The sequence below is a fragment of the Anabas testudineus genome, chromosome 5, assembly GCF_900324465.2.
Source record: "Anabas testudineus chromosome 5, fAnaTes1.2, whole genome shotgun sequence".
Lineage (NCBI taxonomy): Eukaryota > Metazoa > Chordata > Actinopteri > Anabantiformes > Anabantidae > Anabas > Anabas testudineus.
The window spans coordinates 13,261,974-13,284,300 of record NC_046614.1 but is presented as its reverse complement, the minus strand read 5'-3'; the positions used below and the strand labels follow the sequence as shown (position 1 = coordinate 13,284,300).

The window sequence follows — 22,327 nt, the reverse complement described above, 5'->3', positions numbered from 1 at the left end:
TTCCTCAGTTGCACTGCACCTATGTAACCACTGAAACTTAAGGTAAACTGCAGGTGTGAAGGCTAATTTTTCTATGTTGTGTAATATGCAGAGTGACTGAGACAGCAAGTCAACAAAGTTCAACACAACAGAGACAAAGAGGAAAAAGTCCTGTTTTTATTAATGGAAGGTCTGTGTGTTGCTTTTTCACTCAAATGAAAAGCTAAACAGACAAATAACCACAATGAGCCTCTGTAACCTTTCCAATGAATCATTTCCGCCGTGGTATTTACCGGCTTGCAATCAAACGTAAAATACATTTTACTCTTTTCTCTGTACTGGAACCAACAGATCTCCATCACTGTAAACAAACAATGTACACGAATTGGAGAGTTAACAACATGACTGACATAAACAGATAAATAAATAGGTTTAAATAAATGAATAGAGTTAAATATGAGAACATTGGCACAGGGGCATGTACTGACTGCTCGTCATGAATGATGACTCAAGGCTTTCTTGTGAGAAATAAAACCCTCAAATTTGAACACTTAATTACCGAGCGAGGACGCACTAATAAAAAGGATGTGCAGCCCGTGTGTCACTGATAAATTTAAATGACCTGAAAGGCAGCACAATAAGCTCCGAGACCGATGATTCAAATCTATCTTTAACACCTGGTTCCCACTAAACATCCATTACTCTCATGTACTGTCGACTCCTGTTGTTTTCATAACAAAGGGGGCGTTTTTATGGTACAATGTGACCTGAACAACCCACTAAAATGAAATATGTATCATACACGCCCTCCCACAAGACGTGACTGCTAATGATGCTACATCAGATAAACTTGGTTGAGTACAAACATGATGAGTTCATTTAATTCACCTCCCAGATAATATCAAACTCCTCATATGCTGCTTTTAATCAGACATTTTACAAACTCTTTGAAGGCCCCAGGGAAGTGAGGCCAACATGCTGGACCAAGTAAAACTCAGATCATCAATCTAAAATGTATGCTTTTACTTTTTGCTAGACTAATGTGCAACCACAAATAACTTCACAGCAACACGCTTCAAACAAAAATCCATGTCTACCTAGTTAGTATCTGCTATAGGAAATCACCAAAATAGCAGTTTTAGAAACTAAATCTAACTTAATACTGTCATTGTTAAACAGTTTGTTCTAAAACTGCAAAAAAAAAAGACTGTTTTACATGTTGTTCTCTCAAATAACACGACTGAAGATGTGTTTTTGATCATTGTGATTTCTGTACACTGTTCAGGAATCAAGTACAAAAACTTGCTTTATGATTCACAGAAATACAACTGGTTTCTACTTTAAAGACAAATAAGACTGAGGTGAAAACTGCTACAATGAACTTCTGCACTATTTTATTTTTTTTATACTTATAACAAATCACATTATGCCCCAAAGTCTGTGTGCAGGGGGTAGACAAAATAAAAGAGACACCTTTGAACATGCAATTCAATGCAACAACCCTACAGACCTCAATCATGAAGAAGTAGTTTTCAGGAAATAGGATTATTTTCTGTCTTTATCACAGTTAGATGAGGAGACCAGTACTACAAGTCAAGTATAATAGTGGAAATGAGAGGAATTGGGTGACTCCGGTACCTGAATCAAACAAAAACTGACAATAAAGATTATCTGTAGCAGAGCCGTATTGAACTGCATTGTATTATAGTGTCTTCCAGATCATTTTACTACCCCCTGGTTCTTTCTGGTTGACAAAACATTAATCTAACGCTCTGTTGCCTTGTGTCTGACTCTGTGGTTCCACACCTGTGTCGGTCAGACCCAGGCGTGGACGCTGCCCACCCAGTCCAGCAGCCGCCCTTTGTACCAGGCACGTGTGATCGGCTGGATGAAAAGCAAGACTCGAAACCTTCGGAGTAGCCCGCAGAAAACTGCGGCCGCCACAACCACAAGCGGAGACATCATCACAAAGCCGAGGATGATGAGGGCGGAGCAGCTGTTGTCATCAAGGTACTGGCAAATGGAAGAAGAGGCGTCAAGGACCTACGAGGACAAACACAGGGGAGATAAACATCATGGTTTCAGCACAAGCTGTTCTCTAGTTAGGATTTGTCTTTCGCTAGGTTTGATTAGTGTGTCCGTGTGTGTGTGTTTGCATATGATCCAGGTGCATTAGTGGGAGTGCGTGGGTAGTGGTGTGTGACAGAGTTTCTCCCAGCCTCCCCACAGTTCAGATAAGCAGAGGCTCAGAGCTGTCAGTACCTCTCGGAGCTGTCTATCACCTGTGATGGCGAGTGAGAGGAGAAAACGAGGAGAGACGGTGGTAACGCAACGAATGGACTACAAAAGGAAGAGCAAAGGTCAGGTCAGATCATTCTTACAACAGCTTAAGCTCATTCACAAAAAGTACAAGCACATTATTATCTCCTTTCCTCTGTCAAACTCAAACACACCCAGACACACTCGAAATGATTTTGTTGCATCTGGAGACCTTTCGCTAAACGGTTTCCTTTTTTTTTTCTAATTTTCAAAAGGAAATTCGCCTCCTACAAATGTACCCTAGCAACAGCAACAGTAACACACATGCACACAGACTCATCCCTGTCAAGTGCATATTGTACTGAGCACACGGGCCTCCTCATTGTGCTGTCAGTGCAGTTTGTCTATGCACAGTTGGTGTCGGAACCAAATCAAACAGTCTTGTCTCCTCAGTGGGCCCCTCTCTCCGTGTTTAGTCTGTCACAATACCGTACTAAGAACTGACTGACACCGTCTGTAATTATTTGCTCTGAACTGACATTTGCTCTGCTGTAATCACAATTACAGTCTCGTCGCAGGCGCGCACTTTGCATGTTCCTAATTTGTCTGCTGTGCCGTCATACACGGCTGCTTCTTCAGAAACCACCACCACTCTGATATGACTGAGACAACCAGTCGGAGTCTCTGGCAAAACATCCGACTGTGGCTAGCCTAGTCTAGCCTGCCGTGTGAGCCAAGGACTGAGCTGTAGATCTTCACAGCATGATTTCGCATGAGGCTAGACTCATCACATTTTATTGATGATATGTCAGCCCCTCGTGTGATTCAGAAAAACTGTGCCGCACCCACCGCCTCACCTCATTATGAGGAAAACTGTCTGACAAGCTTCAAGATTTAATCTTCTTGTTTATGGTAAAAACCAATAAGTACAAACACAACTTTGTGGGGAAGGTGTCAGGTGTAGGCGTAGGACTTAATCTGCCAAGATCATTCTCCCTGAGGGCTGTGATGGCCTGTTTCCATCAACAGACTCCAGATGCCAATCGATCCTCAGGCTCTCCACAGAAGACATGGACTTACTTGCCTAAACTTCTAATTAGGTTAAAAGAGGGACCGGTGCAGATTCTTTTATGCAAATGATTAATAAACACAGAGTCAGTGGGCTGTTGTTACAAACCTGCAGTTACTGGGGTTTTTAACTGAGCCACTTGGGAGCAGCAGAAACAATGTGTAAACAAATCGCTCACAAACTTTCACCTTTCAGCTTGAAATGGTTCAATGTAAGAAGCTGCTCGCAAACAGCTGCCTTGAAGCGAAGAGTGTGGTAACCAAAACAGTAAAGTTAGACTGTAGAGACCTCAGGGCTGTGACACACCAGACACTTCACTATCAGCCAATGTCAAGATAAACAAAAGATCTGACTTAAGTTTCAGTAATATTGTTTATCTGTGTGCAATACACACGTGTAAAATCGTGCCCAGAGCCCCAAATTGGTCGGGGTTGGCTCTGGATGTCATTAGTGTGTCTCTGTCTTTACCAGGAAGAAACCATCCATATTGCTCAAAAGGGAAACGGGAATTTGATGAACAGAAAACCTATTAGTTGTATCAAATAGTCGGCAAGTTTCAAGCTTATAGCGTTAAACACCTTCAGTAGTACAGTCATTCACACACAGCACTAAAATTGAGGACATCGTTGAGATTTCTGCAGAAACATTTACTCGATGTCAGTTTGCTCACTAAATGGTTTGATTTGCATGATTCATAGTTAATTTACTCTACTACACTTTAAAATCACATTTGCTGCACTGTCAGTGACAGAAAACACTTCTATCAGATAAAACAGACTGTGACAAATCTTTTGGAACCTAAATTTGTGGAGATTTAAACAATCTAATAACTTGCTAAATACTGTACTCCACATTAACTCGGCTTTTTTAAATGTGCATCTTATTGTCTAGTGATGTGAAACTATGGTGCTGTGGGCCTATTAGCATTCCTGCCACCAGAATCAGTGTCTAGTATTTGGTATTATAATCGTAACCCCCTACATCAGTTCCTCTGACTAGTCATCCAGGCGTGATTTGCTCAGATGCAACGTGACATCCTGCAGTTTAAAGCTCAAACTGCACCAATGAATCAGCTATTAACTACAATAACGTGTCCTCTCAGCTCGTCCTCGCTCTAATGAGGATAAACAAACACGGGTAGCAGCTGTTAAGTGGGGTTCACCTGTCTGCTGGCAACTCACCCTCGAGTGGCAGAGGAAGCCGGCGTAGAGCAGCAGCACTGCAGGCAGCAGCACCACAGAGAAGACCACGGCCAGGAGCAGAGCGCTGGCCACGACCACACACAGGTTCCAGAGGACGAGAGCCGCCCCGCAGGCCACGCAGCCGCACCTGCCCCTGCGGCTGCCCCACGCGCTGCCCTCGCTGTGGGCCACAGGAGGAGGCAGCATCTTCACCCCCTCCCCGATCCAGAACTCCTCCTCTTTCTCTTCCTCGCCTGAGCCTCCATCATCCAGGTCCACGTCCATACCACACATCCTGAAGAAGAGGAGAGCAGCTACTCACACATGTATTCATGGTTTACAAGTGGCTGATCTCTTCAATCAATGCAAAATAGACACAGGCATTATAAAAGGAGACAAAATGCAAAACCCTCTCACTCCTGAGCACGTTTACAAAACATTTATTTTACATATTTAAACGCTGTAGAGTGAAAATCTGTATCCATATAATTAAACTAATGGCATTTTGAACTGATCCATTTCTTACTTACAATTACAAACAATGACTAAAGTGCATGCTGTACGTGTTTGCTTCAGCTGTGTCTAATTTCTGCATACCTGCTGGATTTTAAATAAGAGCAGTGGGGCACAGACAGATCTCTGTCCTCACGCTGTCATCTTTTCCTTGCAGCCAATAACTCATCAGACTAAGTAAATCAAACAGCCGACTCTGACTTTACACGCACGTCTTTGTGTCGCTCCTCTGGTCGATTTCATCGACCGTGGCTTTGCCACTAAAGACCGGACGGTATGTCGATAGGATCCTTTTAAACGGAATCAGTCCGAAACCTTTTAACCTGAGCATCCTGCTGAGCTGCAGACATAAACCAGTTGTGTGCAGCATCCCATGCCCTGGCCCTCTCACTGCAGTTTTATTTAATCTATGTCATCAACTCGTTGGTTTTTGTTGGATCTACTCACTTTACTTGTTTACATTTGATACGTGCAACACTGTGCAGGACATTTAGTTTTAATTTTTTCACGTCACTCTTTTTCTGCTTTTTCCATTTGGAAAGTGATAAAACCACGGAGCTCCTCTGCATGCACACAGTGTAGTAATCTCACTGAGGCTGAAACAGGGCGTCTTTAAACAACACAACAATTTGGTGACATTAGTGTTTCCTACCTCCAAACAGCAGAAACCCGTCAGTCCGTGCACCGTGCGTGTTCAGCTCGTCTCCCTCCGATCGACCTGGATTTTCTTACTTTCCGTACAAAATCAGATGAAGACTTCTCGAAGCAGTTTGTTTCTACAGCAGCTTGCAGCTCAGGCACCTGTGAGTTGAACCCCGCGCTGCACAAGTGATGCTGCTGCAGGAGCCGCCGTGCGTGTGATGGAGCGAGCGGCTCCGGGCCGCGCGCCCCGCCGTCAGTGCGCGTCCACGTGGTCCCAGCTGTATGTATTTAACTTCAGATTTCAGATTAGTTTCAGATTTTTTTGTCAAAACACACACGAACACCTCCTCAGCACAGTAACATGTACTGTATTATAATAAAGGGTTAATAACTCAGCTGATGGCTCCATTCAGGCTGCTAACTGTTGCTTTACAGCTGTGAGTAGTCTTAACTTGAAGGATTATCACATTAAAAAAAACATGTGATGAAAAAACTGCATGAGTTGAAACCTTATTTTTTACTGACCTGCAGTGGTTGAACTTCATCTCCTCAGTGTGATGATGTTGAAGTACATGTGATTTGGCCAGGACAGCATCACATCACTTCAGGGTGTAGTGAAGCTTTCAACCAGAAACTACATTGGAAAAAAGACTTTATGAAACCGTTCATTTGTCATTGGATATAGATGGACTCAAATATCTACCATACAATAAAAAACTGCAGGGGTTTGACTGCTTTCTGAATATCTCGTCCAGTCAAACCTCAGGGAACCTCTGTTTCCCAAGGTTTAAAAGTAAATGTACTGTGTGCCTGTTTACTCAGGTAATTGGATCGTATCATATCTAAGGGAAATTAGATTAGGATGCTCATTAATTACAGCTTACACATGCTGCACCTCGTCCATCTGCTCTGAACTTATGTAAGAATACACATAGAACTGGATCAGAAAACAAGCATTATACAGAAACACATGAGGGTGTTGTGTTTGTACCAGGTGAAAGGTGGGACGTTTCAGTACTTTAGAACTAGTAGATTAATAAGTTAATATTTGACAAGAAGATGTGATGTTTTCAGAAATGTCCCTCTGAGTTTCTCCCTCTTCTTTCACTAAACTCACAGCTTTGTCAGCCGTGTGGCAGTGAGATAAGAGCGTGATCGATTTGTTTTGAGGCCCAGGCAGACAGTCAACCTTTCGCTGTTCAAATTTAATTACATAGAACAAGCGAAAAAGATACGGTGCAGAGCTGCAGCAAGAAATGGAAGAAAAGATGTTGTCTGGATGTGGAGATGAGAGGCTGATTGATGAAGGAGAGGTGAGATGCTGTGGAGAGTCTGAGGGGAAGGTGTTCGCTCTGTTCTCTCGTTTGGAAAGTTGAGGAGGTTAAGAGGTGAACAGGAAATGAAATAACTGTGGAATCCACCTGTGACATCTGCTGACATCTGCTGGACTGTCGATGCACTTTCTAAACATATATTATTTGGAGGTCAGTTCGAACAGTGATCTTCAGTAATATTCATCTTTACGTCTCCTCTGTCCGTCAATACGAAGTTAGGTTCCTGTAACCCAGCTCACCGTCTGCTGGTCATCCTCTCCTCTGAGGACCACTGAGCTTTGTGTGTCCACCTCTGATTGTGTCACTCTCAGCCTCGAGCCACTTGCGAGGTCACTCACCATCAATTCACTGAACAGCATCGGGCAGGTTACCATGGCAACCCATCTTTGTCCAGTGCCACTTAAGGTCAAGAAGCAGCACATCGACTATAAACGCTGTATCTATCCACATATATTCTTCCATTGATGTTGTAACTTTCCAATGTTTAAAAGACGATAAGGTGAGAATTTTAACAGAGTTTGTTACAATAAGAAAAACCGAGTAGCTGAAGCAGCAAGCGCGTAAATTAATGTTAACAATATTATAATATATATATATACAATATATTTTAACTTTCCATCTGTGCAGTTTTATATTGTCCTGTCAGTGTCTTCATACCTTTTACTTGTTTATTTACTTATTTATTTTTGCATCTCCTCTTGTCTTTTTTATTGACTTTTTCTGCCCTGTAAAGCACGAAAAAATTTTATTATTAAATTATTCTATTGTCTTGGCTGCAAGCTAAACTTAGTCCACCCTAACTGTGATGACACCTCTACAAATTTCAAGTTTGAACTTTTGCCAAACATTTTCCCGGAAGGTTTCTGAAAACAACTGTGTAATTTAACAGTAAATGCAGGAGAAATAAGAAAGAGGAGCTCCTCTTAAATCCATGATTCATTTATTATTAAAAAGCATTTGCTCCCACGTCTCTGTAGCCACACAAAGAAGAATCATTTGTACATGTGAGCGCTGTTTTTAGACCAACCTAGAAAAAAGTGAACTTCTCTTAACAAAACATGAATTATGAACATGGTTAAACAAGGCTCTGGGTGAAACTTTCTCCCATCACACATGAAGTGTGATTAAACCTTCTAGCACTCTGAGATCAGACTCTGAATCTCTTCTTATCACGCAGCTCTTGTGTGCTCCAGTAAGCTGCGACAACATCTATAAATGTTTGTTCATGATGGAGTTTAGTTCTGTTAATCAGAGAAAACAAGACCATGTGCCATGGCCCAAATCCATGCAGCAGCCACATGATCATACAGACACAGCTTCATTTTCAGAAACGGTGAAAGGAAGCTGTGGCTACTTTTATTTTGAGTTCAGCACAAAGAAACTTTCTCCAACTAAAATGTTTTGTGCCAAAAAAACGAGAGAGGAAAACCATCATGTGAAAATAGAACAGATCAGCAGGCGGTTATCATAACAACACAATTTATTGCATTCAAAGCAGATTAAAGGTAATGACACGGCAGCTTATTAACAGACTATAGTCATGTCTGGATGCACACATAAAAAAGAGTGCATAGGTGGGTGTGTCTGTATGTGTTCATATACAAAAGAGTGTGATCTGATAGCATTACTGTGTGAGTGTGTGTGACTTTTAGAGAAAGGTTTTAACACAAAGTGAAGTCATATTTGAAAAGTGCCTTTACAATACTACAGATTGATTCAAATGACGCAGTGTGGAGGAGAGTAAAGAGGATACGAGCAGAAAGTGGCAGAGAGAGTCAGACAATGACAAAGCTACCCTCCGCCTGATGTATGTGGTAGTGTGTGATGGTCTGTGTGTAGGCGAGCATGCTTATTAGAGGGTGTGTCTGAGTGGGGCAGAGGGTGAGACTGAACCCCGCTCAGGGTGTCCGGTGAAGACGGAGGATCCAGGCCGTTGTCTGCCGGATACAGCTGCATCACTGCCCCCTCCTGGGCACCTTCCTTAATGCAGGACTGGCAGCTGCAGTGGAAGATCCTCTCCACCAGCTTATCCACACGAGGAGAGTCTTCACTGCCGGGACACTCCAGAGTCACCTGTGTACACACACACACACACACACGTACATATACATACATAGAAACTTACACACACACACACAGCTGAATTCTGCTGATTCAGATCTAGAGATAAATCATAAACTACTTGATTTTGTCAAATGATGTGGACTAGCAGTGGTCTAGCTGCATTTTATCAACAGCACCTGTATGTAGGCTTCTGTCTCTGCTGCTATTGTTATATTTTAACGTATAGATAGACAGTATATCATATAGCTTTTATGCCTCTGACAGTTTATTGTTGCTGATTATTTGATGATTGTGTTCAAGCCATTTCTTTGAGCATGAAAATAAAATTTGTGCCAAATCCTAATAATCCTTCTGTGCTCTATAAAACAAAGTAAATAAACTTAATTAGAAATACTCACATTATCTCCTTTATAAGTAAAATTAAAATATTCTGAGCAAGCATCACTTTTTTTCATTGTCAAAGTAGAATCAGTTTTATCAGCAAAGCAAACATACGAAGAATGTGTCTTTTTATAGCTTCCTTAATGCAACATATAAAAATAACAACAAAAATAAAACTAAATAAAAAAAGATCAAAATTATAATAATCAAATACACTTTTATTTAAGATGAAATGTGTTTAATGTCAGTTAGTAAAACAGCACAGAATTAGTAATAAGCTGGTAAGGAATTTTTATTTGTTTTATTGATTTGTATTTGTTTATGTATTTACTTATTGGATACTGAAGGATTTAGTGATTCACTGGAAACTTTGTTTTTCCATTGCTCATTCTGAAGAAATCATTATTTTTACTGCATCTGTGCATTTTACCATGAATGCATCACCTGGTTTTGTTAACAGTGATCAGTGGAGTAGGAAATAACTAGAAAAACATGAATATCCAACAACTTAATTAATTAATTTACAACCTCCCCCTGCAAATCTCTGGGTTGCACAAGCTCAACTCACCCTCCAGACCTCACGCAACTTCTCCTCACTGTTTCCATTATCCTCCGACACTGATCATTCAGCAGTTTTATCAAGATCTACCACAAGAGCCAACCCAGCGTGGAGCAGTATCCTCTTTCATGAGAACTGACTTTGTTTTGTTTCAAACTGAAGTTAGTGTAAAGTCCTGAAACAACAATCGTACCTGCCGACATAAAATCTCATTCTAGATAATTAAAAGTGGACAGTGAATCTACTTCCCTTGGCCTTTCTCAGAAATGGTAAGAAAACGAATCAATCTGTGAGGTAACAGTTACTCACTCCAGCCGATACAATATTTTCCACTGAAACGTGAGGTGACCTCACCTGTGATCCCACCCGCCTAGCTTGTCTGGCAGCTTTCCAAACTACATACACCAAACCACAAAGCTTTTGTTGTCGCAAAAAAAAAAAAAAAGACTGAATTCCTTCTGCCTGAGACGGACAATGAACTTTAGGAGAATAGAAAGGGTTGGATTAAGCTTCACAGGAAACTGCAGAAATTGTCCATAGAACTCCTTTATGTTTGTCTTCAGCTTCGTGTTTGGTAGAGTTTAGAACATACCTACCGTCTTTCATGATGGAAACTTGTGGTTCTTGTGTGAGTTTAACAAGTGAGTGTTGGTGTGTGTGTGTGTGTGTGTGTGTGTGTGTGTGTGTGTGCGCGTCCTACATGAGCTAATGTGCAATAACTCTCACCACTTCCCACTGTGTCTGGGCAGGCATGCAGGAGTCACAGTGCACCAGAGACTCGGTCGACTGTGGGAACGTGTTGGGGACGCTGTAACTGAAACATTGGCCCAGACAAGCTCTGCAATGAGGAGAGAGCGCATTATTATTACACAGGACACAATGTGTTCGATTCAGTTGCATAGCCAGTGCACTTTCGTACGCCTGTGTGAGCACGAGATGAAGGGGAAAAGAAAGGTGGGAATGTGTATCCCTCTCTAAATATTACTGTATTAGACATGGGACAGTGTCCAAACTGTGGGGATAGCAGCTTTCATTGTAAACTCTCACCTAAGAAAATCAAGTGTCCACTTACTCCTGATCAAACACGTTTTAATGCAAAATAAGTCTTCTGCTCTTTATATTAATATCATAGTCAGCTAATCCAGCAAAAATCCCAAAGAAATAATAAACTGATTCTAATATTTAGCATCACTTGTTTAGTCTATGTCTCATTAATCTTATTCCCCTGTGCCATAGACATCCAGTATTGTCCAAAAACTATTAAAAACACATCAAAAAGCCACATAGCTGCACTGGATTGTAGTATGCAGTCTGCTAAAATTGACAGTATCCAGCTCTTTTAGAAAAACATTTAGGCTTTTTTTTTTTATTTAATTATATATCAATGACTTTTTTTCAAAACACTCCAGTCTCCACGTCTCCAGTACAAATCAGAGGGTTTGCTTTCAAGAACAAAAACACAAATGTCTACCTTATCCTCTGTTATCCATCCCTGCAGTGTTCCAAATCAAAATATCTGTGATTTTCCTCTCAATATCCATGTACTTATGGATTTTTTAATGTAATTTTTCAACCATGGAGCCACTCAAACTAATTTTTAAATTCATTATGAAACAAATTCATTATGGGTTATTTATTAATGCTTTTTATGTTATTGTACACACAGTAGTGTAAACACAACTACTTAATAATAATAAAATTAATAACTTTCTTTGCATGGCACCTTTCAAAAAAGGAGCACAACTTGCTTTAAAGTATATAGAATAAAATAGCACAAAACCACGTGTTGGGTAAAACAAGTAAAATTATTCAAACTAAACATCAAATCTGGCAGCAACACAACAGAGCTGTATTATGCAAACAAGTTTCCAGTTAAGTAGGAAAGTCTTAAAAAAAAGTTTTTAATGCAGGGTTTGAAAGCTGAGATCGTGTCATCAGAATGAATAATAAGAGGAGGGAAAGTTCAAAGCCAAGGTGTTAGTCCAGCAAAACCTCCATCAGTCCTTGACCTTCACCTGGACTCTCAGTCCTCACCCAGCAGATTTAAGAGACCTTAAGGGATAGAAGGACGCAACTGACTGAACTGGGTTTAACTGAAACCACTGGTTTCCTGTAAAGTTGGAAAAAACAAACCTCTAAAAAAAAAAGTCTATGTATAAACTTTGAGTTACTTAATATTTCTGTTGTACTTGCTCTGCGTCAGCCTCAATGTTCCCTACAAATTAAAGTGAGAATGCAGCTTATTGACATCTAGACATTTGTGCATTATCTGCTTTTTTCAGCTGCGCTCAGAGATCGTCAGAGAAGGAGACAGAGAAGGCCTTCATCCTGACCTGTTTTGAATAGAGCGAGGCTGACATCCCGTGTGCCCGACTATCTGTGTGATGTTCTTGGCTTCGCACCAGGCGCTCTTGTCAGGGAACAGCGCCAGACGGTTGATGTGTGCAGGCGGTGCTGCTGAATACAGTGCAAACAGTGCGCAGCAAATCTGAATCCTCTGCCACATGACTGCACCTACAGGGGCAGAAAACCACAACGAGTTACCGCTCTGTTTAACTCTGTTCAAGGCATAAACACACGTTCGAAAGACTCTTCGTGTCTTCTGCTACTCAGATATTGTTCAGTTTACAGTTAATATGAAAGTTGAACTTTGGATGTCCCTGCTGACTTCCTGATGATTAGCAGCTTCAAATCCAGAGGTCCTTGTGTATTGTGCAACACATTCTGTTTAGTTATCAGCAGGTTTTGGCTCATTTGGATGAATAATACTTCTTAATAAAGTGAATGAACAGATGCAGAGAAAACAACATTATACTGAGTTCACATTGTCCTAAATGAGGTCGTTAAAGTGGGAGAGTCAAATGTCTGCTCCGTACCACCTGACTCTAATAACAAGACTGTCCTCTGCTGTCCCACTCTCTTCTTTAAAAATACCTCAACCAGTCACGTCATTTACAACCGACAAAACCGTTTTCTCCTGCTTCTTATAAAAAAGTGATCACCCACGTTGACGGCTTTAGACGCTCTTCACCACTTGCACATGCATCTGACACAAAAACCCTAACCTTGTCCATGAAGAGCTGCCTTGGTTTTATTGGGGAACGGATTTGGTTTAATAAAAAGATTTTTCTGAGAGAGACTTAAAAAAGGTTAAATGTAGTCTTCAGTGTTGAAAACATACTTTCTTTAAACGCAGCCTGCTCTGCTCTGAACAGTTTGAGTGATAAAACATTACACAGACAAGCAGGTTAAGACAGCAACCGAGTTACTACATAGTTTAGATACTCAGAATCAAATTCAAACTTTAATACTATGCTACATTTACTGTAGTCTTATATAAGACATACAACATAACAGCCAATATTACCATAATTTAGGTCTCTAAAGTGCCGTTTAATGACTGATGTGACCCATGTACACGAACCCAGTTACTGGAGTAGACGTGTGAAAAGTGTGTTTTATCTGAATCTCGCTCTCACTGAAAAAAACCCTGTGAATTGTAAATCCAATTGAACTTGATGCTGCTGATAACATGACTGTACACGTCTAGTCCAGATTTGTTCCACATGTACATGTGAGGATTCAAGAAGTAGACCTGGTTACTTCAAAAACATTATTTCTGAGAATTCCTTTGAAAAATCGTTCAACATTAATTTAACTGATGTGTAAACACCAACGATGTGATGTCGTCATTAATCCATGTTAATCCACTATAATTTATTAGTTTATTAGATGGTGTATCTGCAAAGTTACTGGTAACTAAAGCTCAAATAAAAGTAGTCTGAAGCAAAACAGCACAATATTTACTTCTGAATTGTTTTAGAATAAAAGTAAAAGTACCAAACAGTGAGATGAAGCACAAGTTACTGCCTGAAAAGTACTACTGAAGTAACTTTACTTGTACTTCAGTACATGTAACTACTCACAGCAGCTAGTTTCCAGCAGGTTACAGAGATGTCAAACTGTCTTTCTGTCTTTGCAGCCTCTATGTTTAGTTTCATATTTATTTCCTCTGCTTTTCTCAAGTTATCGTTACTTCAGACGGAAACGTTACTTTACCGTCCCATGTGGATAACAAGCCGTATTAATAAAGTACTACTACTTTCTGAGGACCTAGCGGGAGCTGGGCCACTCACCGCCGCTCACCGACCCCGGGGGACGAGTCAGTTGACCGGACCGAGCCGCTGAGCTGAACCCCGTCACCGAAACCTGTGCTCGGGCTCCTTCCGCCGGAGGATGCCGCCTGTCGTGGAGATCACGGAGCTCTGACAATTAACGGAAAGTTATGTGCGCACTTCGTGAGCGGCGAGGAAACATCCGAGGTAATAAAACAGTTCCATCATCTGGGAGGAAAACGAGCCGCAGACCGACCGACCGCGGGGAAGGATGGGGGTATGTGGCAGAGCAGGGCGCTATCTCATCTCCGAGCCCATCAGCTGAGACCGTCCCTCCCCTTTGTTCCCGTCCCGCACCCGCACCGCGTTAAATTCCCATGGACGTCCGCGGAAAACGCGCTCTCCAAGTCGGCGTCCGCTGCTGTGAGAGTGTGCAGCGGGGGTTAGGCGCGGCTGAGCCCTCAGACGGGGGTTCCTGCTGCGCCGTTTGTGGACGAAAGAAAACGGGGAGGGAGGGAAACTGTGGGGAAGGTTTCAAATGTTTCCCTAAGTAGGAGCGAGGCGAGACCGCAGATCAGATTTACTGGGTAAATATGCAAATAGAACGAGATCACCTCGTGAAACAGGGACATATTCACAGCCGTAACCGTGCAGACACATCTGGTGTTGCTTTACGCACAGATGATTTTATATTTTCAAATTGAAACATCAATAACACTGCACAGGCTGATAATCCAATACAACTGGAGAGCAGATGTGAATCACTGCTCTGATCCCATTTCTTTCAACTTTTTTTTTTTTGTTTTAATCTTGGAAAGGCACATTAAAAGCACCTAAACGGTATGAATAGCAGGTTACTTGACAACTTGATCTACTTAAAGCTCCTCAGTATGTTTGGATTGAAACCACTGACAAACTCATGAGCAGGAGTTGAAAGGGACTTTTTCTCTGGTTGTGTTCATCTGTGAGTTGTCACCTTTCAAATCCTATTTAAATGGGAATATGAGGAACACACAATACCTGTATTTTGGGACTGATATCATATTCAAGTCAGCTAAATACCAGCTGCTTTTCTGATTCAGAATTGCTCACACAAGCCTAAAGTAGTAATAAGTGGGATAAGAAGTATTCAGAACCTCGATTCCAACACTTTCACTTGCCATAACAATTAATGAATTAATTAGAGTATAAGTACTTTACTTTTACTACCAAGTACTACATACAAGTGCAAGTGCTACATACACTTTAATCAGTAACAAGAGGTATGTTTAACTACATCCAAAGACATTTTGCTAAACTTAAACCTTGAACTTTAAATAGATATAAATTCACTACAGGACTTATCTAATAACTAAGGTAATAACTACAACGTGTGCGCTGTAGAGTGCAGTTCTTCTACATGATAGTAGTGCAGTAAAATCCTACAAAAGGAAAAGTACAAATACCTTTAAAATGATCCTGAAGCACAGCGGCACCCGCTACAGAACAGCAGTCATGCAACAACGTACATGTCTGGTCTTATGATTCATGCCAGACATTCACCACCTGATTCATCAGTTCTATTATTAAATTAATAAATGTGATTCAATAGCATCATTAGACAGGCGATTATGATTCATCATAATCAGTGTTTGTCAGACAGGCACAGACAGGTCAGGCTGCAGCCTCTGGGTTTCGGCTGCCCTGTTACACCTCAGTCGTGTCACTAGTCTGCCTCGTCCTCACACACACCTACAGCACATCCCATTCCAGCACTTCATCCTACCGGAGTGCCCTTGCTCACAGGTGTTCAGCTTGGCTTGTGGCCATAAGCACCCCTATCTGTTTCACGCTTCACTTGCAAACAAATATTTTAATGGACAGGGGACGAGTGACAAGGCTTAATTTCTGACAGAGTTACTGTGTGTGATGTGTTGCAGTGCACCGGCGTTGAAGAAACAGGCCTTTGAGCACCCCGGCATGAGTTTGATTCTCTCGTGTGCAGGAATGTATGTGCTTACATTGCTGAGAAAACATGTGTGAGAGCGTGCACGCAGCAACGTTTTCTTTGATGTGAAAGCGTGCAGCATGTGTTATATTCAGACGTGCAAAGTGCAGAACTCACCTGTTAGTAATAAGACCGAGCTCTAGTCCAGAAACGGCATTCCTCTGCATTCCACGGATTCTGCTTCACCGGGGGTGGGGGCCTGGATAAACGTGTGCATGTTCACACAAACAATCACTCTTCTCTCCTAGCAGGCCTATACAACCACACATAAGTGATCAATCACACTCAAAACAACCTCAACCGAACCAGACCAACGAATACACAACACGCATGAGATTCCTTCCGATATGAATTTCTGTGCTTTTCAGCTCCCTGTGATAAGTCACAGCAAACAATCTGGTCCAACTCATGCAACTGAAAACAGGGCCTTGTTTGGTCTAGCAGATGGATCAGTGAAGATCAGACTGGTTTGCGTTTAAGCTTTGATATCACACAAAATAAAAAAAACTACCCATCCACAGTTTTTAAAGAGAGATTTTTTAATTGTCATTGGTGCCATATATACAAATATTTAAAGTCTCTTAAGAGTAGGATTATTCTTCCACCAACTATATTTCCTTTATTCCATCATTCTGTGCAACTTTTCATCCTCCCACTCTCTGACCACGCTGCAGATGCAGAACCTGGCCCTCATTCCAAAACAGCAGGAGTTCGAGTCTCCCAGATCATTAACACACAAAATTACATCCCACCCCCAAACCACATTTCATTCTTCTCTAACATGCACACAGAAAAACAGAGAGTAAGAGGGAGAGTTCTCCATGAAGGCTTTATTAAATATACATTGACTGTCTTCTGATAAACATTGTGAGCATCATTGGACATTAGTGCCAGGACAGAAACGAGCAGCAAAATAACAAGGACGACGCAGAAACAGATGAGCAGCTCTTTGGGAAATCCTCACCATCTTTAGTCCTTATTACTGGTCCTACAAATGAACACACACAGAAATTATGCATCAGGATGTGTTAGCGTGTCATAAACTTATAAAAACACATTTTCTTGGCTGTGCTCACCTTAACCATGTGGCCATGAATCAGGTATGGTGATCTGAAGTCATGCTGGCAGTTGGCGTAGCCCATGCCTAGTCCCAAACCTGAGCCGAATGAGATAGGCCATGTGCGACCTACGGGAGGAAATGGCCCATATTTTAAAGTAGTTAATTTAAAAAATATGCCTTAATCACATGTTTATGACAATAAAGAAACTTAAACTTACGTTTAAAGAAAAGGACGGAGAACACAATGCCCACACCAAGGCCAGTTACTGCAAAGAGAAAAGAAATTAAATCATCAAATCAAATAGCTAAACGAAAGCAGCACTTATTATGCACTAAGTTGTGTGATAATGTCTGATCCGCAGTAAAAACGGAACGGTATAGACGTAAATCTTTTGTAATAAGGTCAGTGGGTTGTCTCTAGTATGTGTGATGCAAGAGTTGGTAAATAGCACAAGTTAGCAAGACATTACTCATTAGGAAAAGAGAGGGAGAGAAAAACCAGCGAGAGCTCAAATGTCCACGAAAGAAAGAAAACAGTAAAAAGGGGTGCAGGAGAGGGGAGCTCAGTTAAAAGCAGCAAAGACAGTGTCTACAAGGCAGAGGGCAGGAGAGGTGATGGGTCAAAGAGTGCACACATGTGCAGTAAGCGATGTCCGGTCCCAGTATGGTCAGGCTGCAGGTAAGTCACAGAGAAGTGGGGTAAGTTATTATGAGTGCTCAGACCAGAGTAAGATCTTGAGGAGGAATGTGTTTGTGCGTTTAGCTTCACCTCGCTGCAGGCCACACCACACCCAGCAGCAGGCCAGCCAGCACAGAAAATACATAAAAACAGCCATTTGGGCCCCTCTGACTCTTAATTGGATTCAGAGAGCTATGCAGCATGACCGATTTGCCTGAACCAGAACCCGCAGACTGTTCCCTATTACACAACTTACAAATGTCAAAAGAGCGCTCATATCCTCATTATCAGCGCAGATCAACAATAAATCATTGTCCTTTGCATCCACTTGAAGCAAAAATTCACTTAAATTTAAAAGCCTCCATTTGATGCAGCCCCAGTCGTTCTTTGCTCTTTAGCCAGAGTGTTGTTGAAGACTCCAATTTTCCACTGACAGTAATACAGTAAAAGTCTGGCACAATGTGAGGGTAGATCAACATCTCATTTTGGCATCCTCTCTCTTTGTGTGGACATCTCCAAGAGGGATGGATAATAGCACAAATATTTGTGCTGAAGTAAAATGAAATGTATAACCCACAGGCCTGAAAATACTCAAAACGTTTTTGAAAGTAAATAAAGTCCAGAGCCGGTTTATTGTAGTGTTATTATTTGTTCATTATATAAAGTATTTTCTGCAAATGGCATCAATAAGACATTCACTTTCAATCAGCATGATTTACTGAATTTAGTTAAGTCAAGTGGTATAACTCTGGCAAATGGTTTTTGCTCAACTCTGCAATTTAAAGTGATTGTGACAGCGCATTTCTTGCTAAGATTAATGATGTTTCTGTGTGTTTGGATGAGACACTGTTTGGATTTGCTCCGCTTTAATTAAAGCAATGATCTTACCAAACATGACTAGATTACAGTCATTACAATGAAGTAAGACAAATATTTTTGTTTTAACTACGTTGCTCTACAACTGAATGTTATTATAATTTTTTGCTCTATGATTAGATTATGTGTCAGTCGGCTTAACAGCCCTGAAATATCTCCAGAGCATGAATCCTACTGACTTATGGATCCCTTGACCTTTCTTTTGTAGGAGCATAACGAAGTGAAACGTTATTGAATTATAAACTTCCAAGTTGAACTTCTAACTTGAAGCTTGAACATGAACTTTTCATGTAAGTTCATGATCAGGTCAAATGGGGTAAAAATAAGCATCTGTTAGCATGACAATGTTGGCATTTAGCATCTGTTAGCATTAGTCTCACAGAGCTGCAAACATGGCTTCTTGACACTTCTTTATATACAGCACATAGATGTAGGGAGAGAAGTAGGCTTGCTAACAAGTGTGTGCGTGCGAGTGAACAGTGGTTCATTTTGGTGATGCAGCAGTGGAAATGAGGCATCAAATATACGTATTTGGTAAATACGACATATTAAATTCTTGAAACTATGAATTCGATTTTAAAAGACTATACTGCTGAAATAAACTATTTATCTTTTGTTTTCACAACCCTCAATAAAACTGATACCACTATAAAACAACTGAACCAAATGTGGTGTTAGTATTGTTACTGGTTCCTCAAATTAAATACCAAGTTTCCAATCTATAAACACTGTTGTTGCCTGTTATGAAGATGCTGTGATCAAAGTACAAAGACAAGTTGGTATTGACTCATGTCACGTTTTCACTTTGATTATCATCCAGTTATTGTTCACTACTGTTTAAAACTCTGGACTGTATCTCCATTTTGTAATGTAATTTAATTACATTTGCAGATTACTAAATGTAACATAAGGCTAAGCCATTGCTCACACAAGGCTACAGAGAATAGACTAAATTATGTTTTTCTGATTGATGAGAAAGAAAAAATAATTAAAGAACCCCCTAAACAGAACATGTGCTTACAGTTTATCTGGCTACCAGAGACACACTGGCACAGCTGGCAGTTTACTGAACTGAGCTTAAAGAACTTCAATAATACAGATGTTTTTCCTCCCAGCAAGAAACACATGTTATTGTGCCAAACCTGATGTCATTAGTGTCTTTTGGGACAGACTGTTTGAATCCTGAGTATTTAAATGCTGGACCAACAAAATACCACAGACAGACTCCCTGCTGGATGGTGGATTCAAATATGCACATAGTTACGGTTTAGTGTACTGTTTTCCACCATGAGGACCATGAACATTCAGTCGCTGTGGAACAAAAAGTGATTTTCTTAATTCAATAGACAGAAGACACACTTGCAGTAACACTGATCAGTTTGTTCTGTACTCTTACAAATTCTGGACACATGTAACACAATATCATTATATAATGTAATATAATATACTAAATAGGCTATGTTGAAATGCATACTTAATATGTCCACTTTGTCCCATTGTCAACATGTTAGCGTGTGAATGCTTCAGAGGAAACATTGATTAAATAATGTAGTTGTGGTTGTAATGAGTTAATGTATTCCTGGTTTATACAGGCCCATTCAAAGGTTTTTGGGGGGGGGCATAGGATTCTTGTTTCCCATGAAGACATTCAGCTGTGCAAAAACAATTAGAATTATTGTAACAGCTTTTTTTTACACTGTATTGTACATCTGGTTAATTGGATTTTAATAAATCTACTTTCCTGTGAAAAAAAAAGGATAAAGTGAAGTGACCACAAACATTTGCAGACTGATATCACCATCACTGCTTTGCATCTGCTCACTACATGACCCTGCAATATTAAATCCACATAAAGCACAGAAATGAGAGGCATCTTTTCCTTACGTGTCTGTCGATTGTCACACAGACATGCTGCAAAATACTGATTTAAGTTGTGGGTGATGTGGAAAGAGCAGAGAGGTAAAACGGCCTGGTAGCCTCAGACTGACTTCATCCCCATACTCCTAACTAGCGATCTTGTTCACATACACTCTACTAATTAAAACACACACTGTAACGTGTATCTAATCGTTATGTAGTATTCTCTGGTTGTATTTTTACTCCTAAATGACACTGGACTACTTTTATCCGTTCACTGAACAAGTTTCCTGGTGACCTCAGTAAGCTGTCCCAGCATTTTCAAATGCCCCAAAGAAAATGACCTCGAGATCTGCCCCGACTGTATTATTAGCTTATTTAGTACGTGTACGTGTAAATGGAAATTGTGACTTTACACGTATTAAAGCATATTTACCTGTTTTCACGGCGGTGTCAGCAATGCAGCGGTCCCATTTCCGTCCGTGCTCGTCGGCCATGTTTTCTGCTGTCAGGAAGCTCTGTGAAGTATCGCGAGATGAGCACGAACTCACGAGAACTCCCTGCAGCTCCAGTGTTGTCATCCCCTTACTGTTAAACAGTAAATTAATAATAGTAATTTTATATTTTTAGGCTCATTAACTGTCGTTTTACTTTAATAATACATCTAAATTAACATTTACCTCTGTGAACATTTGTTTGATATTTTATTATTGTTAGTGGTTTATCCAGCTCCTTGTTTACAGAGCAACATATCACACACAAAAAAAATTAGATCTTACTATCTTTAGATTTTTTGTTGCTTTAACATATCTATCTGTGTGACATAAAGTTTTGAAATGTAATAGCCTATTTCATTACTTAATTTTCATTGGCTACAAAGTAATTCCTCTATTTCACTTTATCTTAATGAATTTCATGTTCATTACGTCTTAATAGTTTTCGCTGCCAGTGGAACTGTGCATCCCATCCATATAGTAGACTATGCATGGTATAAGGAAAAGAAATTGCATGCATGTGCTTCTTGTGCATCAGCTAGGAGCTGAACATAGAACTGGGGTTCCTATATAATGTGAGGCAGGCATGAAAGATTGTCTAGATGTGGCCTGTTTTGACGAGCCACACCATCATCTACACTATGTGTTGTTTTTATAAAACATTTGATGCCTTCATGGTTGCACTGATTGTTTTGGGGATTGTAGGTGGATTTGTCCTCCCCTTATGAAATTCCAACAGACTAAGTGCTGCTGCCCACACACAGGCAATAATATACAGATGTTGGTGGAGTTTACAGACAGGTTTCCCATTTACAAACAAACCAGAAAGGCGCAGCAGCGTATTTGCACAATATCATGATAACTTTAATTTTTGCCGTTGCATACTTGTATTTTACTTGCATCAAAGCAAATAAGATATTTATAGTATATGAATTAAGAACAATGCCAGTAAAAAAACAAACAACTTTTATAGGAGAATGCTATAATATCCGATATAAATTGTATGAAGATTATTGTTTTTTTAAGGTTTTTATTGTTAAACTCTCCCTTCACTCAGAACTACATGCAACTGATTTCAAATTCAGGAGTTAAACTCAAAACAGCTGAAAAACATCTACATACAGTATAAACTTCTCTGTTTGTTCTGGTCACTGTAACACATACAGTATGTGTGACCTTCACTGTGCATAGTATGCATCTTTGAGCATGATTTGTGCAAGCACAGCAGAGCCAATCATGTTCTGCCAAACAGGCAACTTACACAAGTGTGATGTGAAA

The 22,327-nt window shown here is 40.5% G+C and overlaps 3 protein-coding genes across 4 annotated transcripts; all 3 read right to left on the bottom strand.

The window, feature by feature from the left end:
• Positions 1 to 232: 232 nt before the first annotated feature.
• LOC113154259 (transmembrane protein 88) lies at positions 233 to 5,803 on the bottom strand. The gene is made up of 3 exons (XM_026348357.1): positions 5,654 to 5,803; positions 4,489 to 4,783; positions 233 to 2,022 (listed from the first exon to the last, which is right to left on the bottom strand). Exons 2-3 carry the CDS (start codon positions 4,780 to 4,782, stop codon positions 1,795 to 1,797), a joined length of 522 nt encoding a protein of 173 aa, XP_026204142.1. The 5' UTR covers position 4,783; positions 5,654 to 5,803; the 3' UTR covers positions 233 to 1,794.
• Positions 5,804 to 8,442: 2,639 nt separating this feature from the next.
• nbl1 (NBL1, DAN family BMP antagonist) lies at positions 8,443 to 15,597 on the bottom strand. 2 transcript variants are annotated; one of them, XM_026348356.1, is made up of 4 exons: positions 15,542 to 15,597; positions 12,315 to 12,495; positions 10,708 to 10,819; positions 8,443 to 9,050 (listed from the first exon to the last, which is right to left on the bottom strand). In XM_026348356.1, exons 2-4 carry the CDS (start codon positions 12,485 to 12,487, stop codon positions 8,769 to 8,771), a joined length of 567 nt encoding a protein of 188 aa, XP_026204141.1. In that variant the 5' UTR covers positions 12,488 to 12,495; positions 15,542 to 15,597; the 3' UTR covers positions 8,443 to 8,768. The 2 variants fall into 2 exon arrangements, with proteins under 2 accessions (XP_026204141.1, XP_026204140.1); XM_026348355.1 differs by lacking the exon at positions 15,542 to 15,597 and adding an exon at positions 14,118 to 14,596.
• A 1,289-nt stretch (positions 15,598 to 16,886) lies between these two features.
• LOC113154264 (MICOS complex subunit Mic10-like) lies at positions 16,887 to 21,112 on the bottom strand. Its single transcript, XM_026348361.1, has 4 exons — positions 20,992 to 21,112; positions 17,362 to 17,409; positions 17,160 to 17,269; positions 16,887 to 17,071 (listed from the first exon to the last, which is right to left on the bottom strand). The coding sequence occupies exons 1-4, from the start codon at positions 21,050 to 21,052 to the stop codon at positions 17,063 to 17,065; spliced, it is 228 nt and encodes a 75-aa protein (XP_026204146.1). The 5' UTR covers positions 21,053 to 21,112; the 3' UTR covers positions 16,887 to 17,062.
• Positions 21,113 to 22,327: the final 1,215 nt, after the last annotated feature.